At 36.2% G+C, this 12,159-nt stretch overlaps 1 protein-coding gene across 2 annotated transcripts in view; it reads right to left on the bottom strand.

Moving 5' to 3' along the window:
* Copg2 (COPI coat complex subunit gamma 2) overlaps nt 1-12,159 on the bottom strand; it is a 117,296-nt gene that overhangs the window by 77,509 nt on the left and 27,628 nt on the right. For both annotated transcript variants that reach the window (XM_005086474.4, XM_040728609.1), the window contains 3 exons: nt 3,176-3,251; nt 1,573-1,665; nt 291-377 (listed from right to left, as the gene is read on the bottom strand). In XM_005086474.4, the coding sequence (XP_005086531.2) occupies nt 291-377; nt 1,573-1,665; nt 3,176-3,251 (256 nt within the window). The remainder of the gene's footprint in view (nt 1-290; nt 378-1,572; nt 1,666-3,175; nt 3,252-12,159) is intronic.

Below are 12,159 nucleotides of genomic sequence, written 5' to 3'. Positions count from 1 at the left end.
CAGGACAGCCTCCAAAACAATACAGAGAAACCCTGTCTCGAAAAACCAAAAAAAAAAAAAAAAAAAAAATGTCTATCTACTACTGAAAGGTGAGTCCTCCCTGAACTCCTACTGGAGGTCATCTATCTTGTACTAAACACTTGAAAGCTGATGGAAATAATCAAAATTAGTAAGACACCTACTTGATAGTATGACTAATAAGCGGATTAATACGTCAAAAAATTGCCTTTAATGCTGGATAATCACTACTTTGTCCTGAAACATAAAATGACAAGATTCAAAGACAGTACCTGCACCATGATATTGTCACTTGATGCAGCTTCTTGGGCTTCATTTATCCACCGTTTAACCACATCATAGCTTATCTTCATCATGTGCTTATTAAGAAAAAGGAATATATAATGTATGATCATTAGACATGAGAAACATGAGTTAAATTTCTTGTAAAATTACTAAGACATTTCCCAAACACTGACAATATTGCTGCTTTTGAGGCTATGATGTCTCCATTCCTAGCGCAACTGTAAACTGTAATTGTTTCTCTTCACTCTCTTTGCAAAGTAACAGACATCTGAAACTTTGTGAGATAGAAGAGGTAAACAAAAGAAAGCAACAAAAGGGAAAAAACAGAAGCACCAAACAGAATGGTATTTAAATAATGTTAATAAAAGCTTGGAGGAAATAGAGTACAGCATACTCCTTGAATTGAAACCTGATCTGCGACACCCTATTCAGGCAGTCTATGATTTCACTGCTCTAATGATTTGTATGCATGTGTGAAGTGTGAGTAGGTATGTTTGTTCATGGGGGTGGGGTGTTGGGGATGGGTGTGCCCAGTACAGAAGCTAGAGGTCAAACTTGGTTTTTGAAGCAAGATTTCTCACCGGGACCTGGGTCTGACAACTGTCTAGCCTGACTAGCTGGTGAGCTCTAGGAATCTGCCTATCTTCACCTCTCTAGAGCTGGGATTATAAGCATGTGTCCCATATGTGTCTTTTTATGTGGGTTCTGAGACTCTAACTCAAGTCCTCATGCTTACAGGCAAGCATTTCATCAACCAAGCAGTCTCTCTAGTCACATACTTCTTGATTTTAATAAAATGCAATATGTAAAGTTATAATGAATAATTTTGTTTTGACAAAAGGAAAAAAATTTACTGAAACAAAAGATCACTTCTTGCAGGGAAATTCAGAAGTGGCAAGGGAGACTTTACAGGACACGACTGATACAGGAAGCCAAGGGGAGCTAAGGACAAAGAGACAAACATATGGGGAGCAAAGAAAGAACGTAAAAGCCAGCACTGTTTCTTCCCTGTCCACTGCCTCATCTTACTCACCACCTTCAGTGCGTACACAACTCTCAGGTCCCCAAAGCTTCCAAATGAGGGAAGTTTAAGTTTTACTGCCTAATAAAACTGTTCAGTGTTCTTCCAAATAAAACACACGTGGATAAAGTAACAGAATGTACACACATTTTTAACTGTTTCTCTTGTGAGAGAATAATAGTGATAATTTATTTTTTAACTAGAAACTAGACCATGCATAAGAAACAAATAGCAGCCTAGTCACTTACTAAGGAAGATACAAGTGCTGAACTGGATACACTGGAGACTTTATCCACAATGGCCTGCTTCATATATCTTTCAATAGCTTGCAACATTGTTCCCTAATAACATTCAAAAAGAAAAAGTTGTTAAAACCATTAATGCAAAATTACTACCCACAAAAAAATGTACAAACACTGGCCACATGTGTTCTGTATAAATATTCATTTTGCAAGAAAAGATTGTATATAGTAATAATATCCTAGAGATAAGAATTCAAATGATCCAGTACAAGCTACACATACACACACCTGTGTCCAAGGCCAACCTGAGCAATTAGTTAGACTCTGTCTCCCCCCAAAAGGAAAGAAAGAAAGGAAGGAAGAGAGGGGGGAGGGAAGGAGAGAAGGAGAGGGGGGGGGAAGACATTCCTATATGGGGGCAGAAGCTCCATTTGAAATCTTGAAGATGGTTAGATAATTTTAAATGAAAAGTGCAAGTTCTACATCTTGAACAATCCTACACATCAAATGTAATTTCTGATTATTTTAAGACATGGGAAATTAAAGATGTAACATCCTACTATAGTAAGCCCTCAGCATGGAATCTTCTGAAAGTAAGGTTCTTTCAAACTTTAACATGAAAAAAGTTTTTTTGTCCTGGAAGGGTAGTGACAGATATAAATGAGTAAACATGTTGAGAGCAATACTGAGATTCAAAAGAACTTTCTTGCTAGCAATAATATTTCCAAGTCCTAAGAATTTAATCCTAAAAGGAAACCACAACAAAATAATAGAATAGCAAAAATAAACCAAGCTGTTTATTTCTTCTAGGATTTTCAATTTGATCTGGATCAAATTATAAAAGGCATACCAGGTATGGTGATAGACACCTTTAATTTTAGCACTCAGGAGCTGAGGCAGAAGAATTATGACTTCAAGGCCAGTCTGAGCTATGTAGCAAGTTACAGTTCCAGTCTCAAAAGAAAGTATAAACCTTGAGAAGATTGCAACACACAGAGATATAGCATAATACCTGATAGCATAAACCTGCACCTATTAAGCCAATCTGCTTGGTAATCCTGACCCTTTTTCTATTTCAGAGTTTCTAGAAAAAACAGTCTAACAGTCTATACAATCTCACCTCTCTATATAGAGCAAACTAGACCAGAGTAAACAAATGACCCGGGCCAGGTAGACAGTCTACCGGCTTTTTGGTGACTAATCACATATCTGTATCTGCATCACTGTTAAGTGATGGACAACCATTGTGACTAAGGGAAATCTCACTACTGATTTCCTTGACAGATACCCTAGTCTCTACTTTTGTAACTTGTTAAAGGTTTTCCTCAGGTCCTGAAAGATCTGAGCCCTACAATAAAGTTTCCATAAAAGCAAATATGGAATGTTTTTTGTTTCCTATGTATAACAGTTCATGAAAGCAAACAGGAAAAAACTGACTACTATAAAAAAAAAAAAAGGAAAACAAGCTGATGGAAAATACTGGGGTTAAAACCCTCTCTGTGGTCACCTTTGTTCACACTGAAGATTTACCAAGTCCGACGTGAGGTCTACTAGATCTCATGCTACCTACCGATTGTTTCCGTAACCCACTAAAACACAGAGAACTTACATCTGTGATTCTGCAGAGAGCCCTGATGGCTGGGCCTCGGTACACATCTTCCTTTCCAGTCATATCCTTTGTCAGACTAAAAGACAAATTGGTTAGCATGAGTTTAATCAAAACGCTCTCTCTCTAGAATCCACTTCTAACCAATTACTTCATAGTCACTTTACCACTACTACTAGTTCAGCAAAAACTACCCCTGAAAGACAAATTCCAATATTCCAAAAGAGTAAAAAAGAAGAAAAAAAAACCACAAACAAATGAAAAAATACAAATTGTGAATACAGATAATAAACAATCATGAGGGTGATAATTCTGACAATGTTATAGAAAGCCCTAGGCTGAAATCTCCCCAAATCCTAAAAAGCCATCAGACTAGAGAAAATTGTATATGAAATTAACATATAATACTCTCATTCATTCTCTTTTACCTGCTTCTCAGCCACAGGTTCCTAAACTGAACACCACCAACGACTTCAGCTCTTTCTGCCAAGCTTTAGAAATAGGCAGACACAATTCCACATCATACTTTTAAAAGGCAGTTAGCTATCCATCCTTCCTTCTCATGTCCTCCATGCGTCTATACTACTCCCAACCTGGCAATCAAACTCCCTGCCCTTGCTCAACTCCTCTCATATAATCTAAAATGCCACAAACGACTCAATCCGTAAGGACATCAGTAGCAAAAAAATATGAAAAACTGAGAGTCCACTCACTGTTTACTCTTTAAATTATAAAAGTAATTAATTTAACAAAATTTTCTAAATATTAAAATATGAAAAATAAATATAACACTTGTCTCTCCTCTCCTTTCAACCCTTCAATGCCACTTAACTGGAAGTAACTGGTGCTTCTTAGTAAGGAAGTTACTAACACTAATCACAACAATGAGATTTATTAAAATGCTCACCCTGGAATGTTAACCTTTCCTTATTTTACTTAATAATATAACGAGAAACTTTCTAGGTCTTTGCTACTTTCTTTTCAAAACAACAGTCTATTTCTTCTTACCAACTAACTGTACTAGTTAATATTCTAAAAGAATGGTAATATTAGGAATTTTATCCTGCTTAATGCTTCCCAATAAACTAACTGTAATACTGACACTTAGGGGATCAGGCCTAGGACTCTGAACTCACTTTACCACTGAGCTATATCCCCAGCTTCAAGTTTATGACATACTTTAATTGTCAACGCATTCTTCACCTCTTTCCGTTTCTCAACTTTTTAAAAAAGACAGGCATTGAATTTTGACAAATACTCTTTGGATATATAACCATCAAGTTTTTTCCTTTAAATAGTAACCCAAGACAGTGCATGAAAGGAATTCCATGTGTTAAGGAATTGATAAGAGGTAGGTTCAATTGAGTTCAATCCCTGGGATTCACATGGTGGAAGGAGATAGCTTACTTAAGAAAGTTGCCCTCTGACCTCCATAAACGTACTATTTCATGTGTATGCCCACACATCCATATACACCTATAATTTAAAAATTGATAGAAACTTCCTTATTGTGATGAATTTTATTTGCAAATGTAAGATGCTTTTACTAGAAATACTGTCTTGCAGATATGAAATATTATAATCTATTATAATCTCACTGTGTAGCCAAGGGTAGATTCAAATTCACAGTCTTCCTTTCTGTTAGAACTAGAGATGTGTACTACCTATGTGGCTAAAATATGATTTTTATAATGTTTTTTATTTACAAGACAGGGTCTCTTCTGTATATCCCTGAGTGTCCTGGAACTCACTCTGTAGACCAGGCTGACCTCAAACTCACAGAGATCCACCTGCTTCTGCCTCCTGAGTGTTGGGACTAAAGGTGAGAGCTACCACCCAAATATAAAAGTTTTAAGCAAAACTGAGGGTGGTGGCTCATACCTTTAATCCTAGTAGCTGGGAGGCAAAGGCAGGCAGATCTGAGCTCAAGATGAGCACGATCTACAAAATGAGTTCCAGACCAGCCAGCCAGCCAGCCAGAACTACAGTGAGACTCTGTTTCAAAGCAAAACAAAACACCTGTTAAAAGGAATTCATTTCTATAGTTACAGTCTGTAGCCCTACCTACTATAAATCATCCAGAGGCTATAAAGTTTCAGATAGGTAAATTAACGTATAAGAATAAAAATAACATGGAGTATGGAGAAAAGGTGTTTTGGTTTCCTTATCATAATAAAACAGAAACTGACAGAACCTGAAGTTGAATTTTGGAATGTTGCTTTTTCTCAAAGTGAATTTCAGAAAGAAGCTAAGAAAGCATTAATAACTACAGCTTTAAAAATGACGTAAAACCTGGAGTATGTCCATTTTGATTGGGGATTTTATATTATTGTCAAACCATATGTTAAGCTTCAAGTACTGAAACTGCACCATTAAATCACATTTTTCCTCTCAAAAACAACAAAAATAGGTTTGTCTCTTCTAGAGACAATTTTGCTAATTTTATTTTTATAGAAACTCACTTCTATCAAACACGTTCCAAACTTATTTGTATTAAAGTTTGTAAAATATTCCAAAACTAATTTCTTTACTTCTTAAGTATTTCTCATTATTCCTCTTTTGTTCTAATTTTATGCGGTATTTCTTTTCCTGATTAAGCTTATTTCAGCCATCTAAAAAATAGTTCTTTGATTTATATTAGTTTTCCGTATAACAATTTCATAGTTTCTGATTCATCATTAGTAATTTCTTCCTTTTGCTTATTTACACTTTTTTCTAATTTCGTAAGTGAAACATTACTTCATGGGCTTCACTGTTTTTCTCACTGAAGTGGGTACTACGGGTAGGAAACTTCTAACCAGACCCCTGTCATTGCTGTCCATTTCTGATTAGGAAACTGACTCCGGGTTTCCAGACTACAGCTAGAGCACAGACAGAACCAGGCAAACTTGAATTTACTAGCAGGCAAAGCACAGGAGGGTAAGGTCTTGAGTCAAAAGCTGCTGCTGTGCCTGGCACGGCTGCTATGAACGGTGCATCCTGAGTGCATCTAGTGCTTATGAGATGGTCGAGACAACAGCTGCTGAAGAAGTTCTGATGTCCTTTCTCTGATTCTGTAGCATGCACACTTAGTTCTCGAAACTTTCAGGGACATCTGTCTGTCAACTAGATCCTATTGTCAACTATAGAAAGCCCTCAACCACACATTTATTACATAACGTATAGGCTAATAAGTATGAAATGTTTGAGCACAGCTTTATTATTCATTGTCCTTTCATTTTCTAAATAAATTTACAGTCTGATTACACTGTAATGAGAAAATAAATTTTCCACTTTATTTCCATTTTCTGAAATTAAAGGTTTTCAGGGCCTAAATGCATACAGAATATTTTTAATTATTCCATAAATACATGTAAATGTACCCTTTCTATTATAAAGATACAATTTTATAAATATTAATATTAATAAATTATTTTAAAATTTTATGTGCTTTTATTTTTTGTATAATGAAATTGATAATATTTTTGCTTCCATTTGAATTTATTGTGCTTTTGGCTTATATCCTTTGATCATCTATTAAATGATTAAATAATTCACTACCATGTATCCTCATTTTTCATAATCAGAAAGTACTTCTTTTGTCTCATTCAAAACTTTTTTTTACACAGAAACCAGTTTCCTAATACTAACAGCATGGCTTGAGCTTCTTTTAGAGTTATTTGGCTCCTATGTTTTTGCCTATTCTTCTACATTCAGATTTTATTTTGTGTTTTTCAGAGATCACAATATCTAACAGTTTGTTGGGGTTTTGTTTTATTTGTTGCTTCTCCTGCTGCTGGGGTATTTTGAGACATGTTCCTCTATACAGCCCAGGCTGGTCTTGAATCTGCAATCTTCTTGCCTACACTTCTTAAGTGCTAAGATTAGAGAGGTCCATCACCACAGCTGGTGTATTTGACCTCTGTATCTCTTTTAACAGACTACATTGAGGGTTAATCACATCCAATCATTCTGTATAGCAACCTTATTTTGAATTCTGCATTTGTTCTTTATAAGGCAATGTTCTCCAAGAGACTTTTCACAATGATGGGAATGTTCTACATCATTGAATATACTATCTGTAGGTTCTATGTTGTTACTGAGCACTCTCGATACAAGGGAGGAACTAAAGAACTGAGTTTTCAACTTAACCTCAGTTAATGTTCACTATATTTTAGTAGGCTACCTTCCTGAGGGGAGCTAGAGATACTGTGCTCTGCTAAGTGTTGTGCTTTCTTTCTGAAATGCAGATTTATACTTTTTACCTTTAGCTCTTTTTGTCATTGCCATAAATTTTAGATAAAAAACTAACTTATGAGACCTGGGAAGCAGCGTCAGAGGGAAGTTCAAGTTTTAGACCCCAAGCAGCAGCAGCAGAAGTAGGCCCGGAGCAGCAGCAAGGGAGCCACTAGACTCGGACCTGTGAGCAGCATCAGAGGAATGATCGAGCTTCAGGCCCAGGAGCAAGGACTGATTACTGGGTAAAACAACAGTATTGGTTTCTAGCAGTAGCTTCCAGAAGCTATAGCAAAAAGTTCCTCTGGGAAAGAGCACCTGTGTCCCAGCCAGCATTTACTGCCATTTTTCAGTTGGAAATACCCCACTACTACATCGTAACTGGACTTTCAGCCCCATCTACACATCCAAAGGAAGGAGTGTACACTAGAGCTATAGCCCCTCGTGCACTGCAAGGAGTGACCACTTCCACCAGGAAGAACATTCACTGGAAGCTCTGCTCTACTTGTACCTGAAGGAACAGGCAACAGAGCCACAGCCCCCAACTATAGCAATTGGAGAAAGAGAGAACCCGTGAAGCACAAGCTCACCTGTATCAATTAGAGGAAGAGATGTGTAGACAAGGTAAGAACACACTCAACAATATAAAGAACAACACGGTACCACTAGAAACTACAACAGCAAGACCTGTACATCCCAGTATAAAAGAAGCAGAGGAAACAACCTAAAAAATAGGATGACTGAGGCCTTTAAAGAGGAAATGAAAAATTCTCTTAAAAAATGGAAAAGACAAACAAAAAATTGGAAGATATCAACAAATCCCTTAAAGAAAACCAAGAATAGGCAATCAAACAAGTGAAGGAAACAATTCAAGACTTGAAATCTAAAATGGAGGCAATAAAGAAAACACAAATTAAGGGAATTTCGGAAATGGAAAATCTGGGTAAACAATCAGGAACCACAAATGCAAACATAGACAACAAAATACAAGAGGTAGAAGAGGGCATTTCAGGCACTGAAAATAACTTGAAGGAAATAGATTCGTCAAAGAAAATTTTAAATCCAACAAATCCTTAACACAAAACATGCAGGAAATCTGGGACACCATGAAAAAAACCAAACCTAAGAATAATAGGGAGATAGAAGGAGGAGAAGTCCAACTCAAAGACACAGAAAATATATTCAACAAAATCATAGAAGAACACTTCCCCAACCTAAAGAAGGGCATGCCTATGAAAACACAAGAGGCTTAAAGAACATCAAATAGACTGAACTAAAAGAAAAAAGTCTCCTCACCACATAAAAATCAAAACAATAAACATACAGAATAAAGAAAGAATACTAAGAGCTGAAAAGGAGAAAGGCCAGGTAACATATAAAGGCAGAGCTATCAGAATTAGACCTGACTTCTCTGATGTTATGCAGACACTAAGGGACCACAGATGCCAGCCCAGACTAATTTACCCGACAAAGTTTTCAATAACCATAGATGGAAAAAACAAGATATTCCATGATAAAACCAAATCTAAACATACCTATCCACAAATCCAACCATACAAAAAGTACCAAAAGGAAAATGCCAACCCAAGGAAATAACCTATGTCCACAAGAACACAGGAAATAGATGAGACGAGCTTACAGCAGCAAACCCCAAAGAAAGGAATTGAACACACAATGCCATCACCAAAAACAAAAATAAGAGGAACTAGCAATCACTAGTCATTAATATCTATTAATATAAATGGTCTCAATTGACCTATAAAAAGACACAGGCTAACAGACTGGATACGAAAACAGAATCCATCCTTCTGCTGCATACAAGAAACACACTTCAAATTCACAGACAGAGTAAAGGGTTGGGAAAAAATTTTCCAATCAAATCGACCAAAGAAATAAGCTGGTGTGGCTATTCTAATATCTAACAAAATAGACTTCAAACTAAAATCAGCCAAAAAAGATAAAAAAGATCATTTTATATTCATCACAGGAAAAATCCATCAAGAGGAAATCTCAATTCTGAACGTCTGTGCCCCAAACACAAGGGTTCCTGCATTTGTAAATGAAATGTTAATAAAGTTTAAATCACAAATCAAGCCCCACACACTAATAATGGGAGACTTAAACTCCACTCTCACCGCTCGAGAAATCTACCAGACAGAAGCTTAACAGAGAAATAAGGGAAAAAACAGAAGTGATGATTCAAATGGACTTAACAGACATCTATAGAACATTCCACCCAAACACAAAAGAATATACTTTCTTTTCAGCACCTCACAGAACCTCCTCAAAAATAGATCACATACTCGAGTAGTAACAAAACAAACCTCAAAAGATACAAAAAAATTGGAATAAACCCCTGTACCCTATCATATCACAACAGCTTAAAGTTAGAATTCAACGGCAACATTAATTTCAGAAAGCCCACAAACATGGAAATTGAACAATGATCAACTGAACCACTACTAGGTCAAGGCAGACATAAAGAAAGAAATAAAAGACTTCCTAAAATGTAATGAAAATGACCACACAACTATAGCAGTGCTAAGAGGAAAGTTCATGACACTAAATGCCTACATAAAGAAACTGGAAAAGCCCCCACACTAGTGAATTAACAGAACAACTGAAAGCGCTAGAACAAAAAGAACCAAACTCACCCAGAAGGAGTAAATGTCAAGAAATAGTCAAATTGAGGGCTGAAATCAATAAAATGGAAACACAGAAAACAGTGCAAAGAATCAATGAGACAAAATGGTGGTTCTTTGAGAAATTCAACAAAATAGACAAACCTTCATCCAAACTAACCAAAAGACAGAGACAGAATATCTAACAAATTAACAAAATCATAAACAAAAGGGGGACATAACAACAGACACTGAGGAAATTCAGAGAATCACTAGGTCATACTTCAAAAACATGTAATCCACAAAATTGGAAAATTTTAAGGAGATGGACAATTTTCTAGATAAGCACCACATACCAAATTAAATCAAGAACAGATAAACAACTTAAATACACCTATAGCTCATAAGGAAATAGGAACAGTTATCAATAGTCTCCCAAACAAAAAAAGCCCAGGCCCAGATGGATTCAATGCAGAATTCTATCAGATGTTCAAAGAAGATCTAATACCAATACTCCTCACATTATTCCACATAATAGAAACAGAAGGAACATTGACTAACTCTTTTTATGAGGATACAGTTACTCTGATACCCAAATCACACAAAGACACAACTAAGAAAGAGAATTGCAGGTCAATTTCCCTCATGAACAAAGTTGCAAAAATACTCAATAAAATACTGGCAAACCGAATTCAAGAACACATTAGAAAACACCATGACCAAGTAAGATTCATCCCAGAGATGCATGGATGGTTCAATATACGAAAATCCATTCAATGTAATCCACCAAATAAACAAATTGAAAGAAAAAAACCACATGATCATGTCACTAGATGCTGAAAAACCCTTCAACAAAATTCATCACCTCTTCATGAGAGAATAGGGATACAAGGAACATACCTAAGCATAATAAAGGCAATATACAGTACCCCAACAGTCAACATCAAACTAAATGGAAAAAAACTCAAAAGAGATTCCACTGAAATTAGGAACAAGACAAGACTGTTCACTCTCTCCATATCTATCCAACTAAGTACTCAAAGTTCTAGTTATAGCAATACGACAACAAAAGGAGATCAAAGGAGTACAGATTAGAAAAGAAGAGGTCAAATTCTCGCTATTTGCTGAAGATATGACTGCATACATAAGCGACCCCAAAAATTCTACAGAGAGTTCCTATAACTGATAAAACACCTTCAGTAATATAGCAGGATACAAGATTAACTCAAAAAAAAAATCAGTAGCCCTCCTATAAGCAGATGACAAATGGGCTGAGAAGGAAATCAGAGAAATATCACCCTGTACAATAGCCCAATAACAAAATATCTCGGGCTAATTTTAACCAAACAAATGAAAGACCTGTATGACAAGAACTTCAAGTCTTTAAAGAAAGAAATTAAAGAAGATATTAGAAAATGGAAAGATCTCCCATGCTCTTGGATAAGTAGGATCAACATAGACAAAATGGCAATCCTACCCAAAAGTAATGTACAGATTCAATGCAATACCCATAAAAATCCCAGCACAATTCTTCACAGACCTTGAAAGAACAATACTCAACTTCATATGGAAAAACAAAAAAGCCAAGATAGCAAAAACAATTCTGTAAAATAAAGGATCATCTGGAGGCATCACCATCCCTGACTTCAAACTCATCTATAGAGCTATAGTAATGAAAAAAGCTTGGTATTGACATAAAAACAGACAGGTTTACCAATGGAATCGAATAGAAGACCCTGATATTAATCCTCACACCTGTGACCATCTGATTTTTGACAAAGAAGCTAAAAATATAAAATGGAAAAGAGAAGTCATATTCAACAAATGGTGCTGGTATAACTTCACTGTAAAAGAATGCAAATAGATCCCTATCTATCGCCATGCACTAAACTCAAGTCCAAATGGATCAAAGACCTCAATATAAATCCATCCACACTAAACCTCATAGAAGAGAAAGTGGGAAATACATTTGAGTGCACAGGCAAAGGGGACCACTTCTTAAATAGAACACCAGGAGCACAGACACTGAGAGCAACAATTAATAATTGGGCCCTCCTGAAACTGAGAAGCAAAGGACACAGTCAACAAGACAAAACGGCTTCCTACAGAATGGGAAAAGATCTTCACCAACCCCACATTTAAAAGAGGGCT

The sequence above is a fragment of the Mesocricetus auratus genome, unplaced genomic scaffold, assembly GCF_017639785.1.
Source record: "Mesocricetus auratus isolate SY011 unplaced genomic scaffold, BCM_Maur_2.0 Super-Scaffold_100019, whole genome shotgun sequence".
Classification (NCBI taxonomy): Eukaryota; Metazoa; Chordata; class Mammalia; order Rodentia; family Cricetidae; genus Mesocricetus; species Mesocricetus auratus.
Note: the sequence above shows the minus strand (reverse complement) of the source record. Positions and strands in the feature narration are given on the sequence as shown.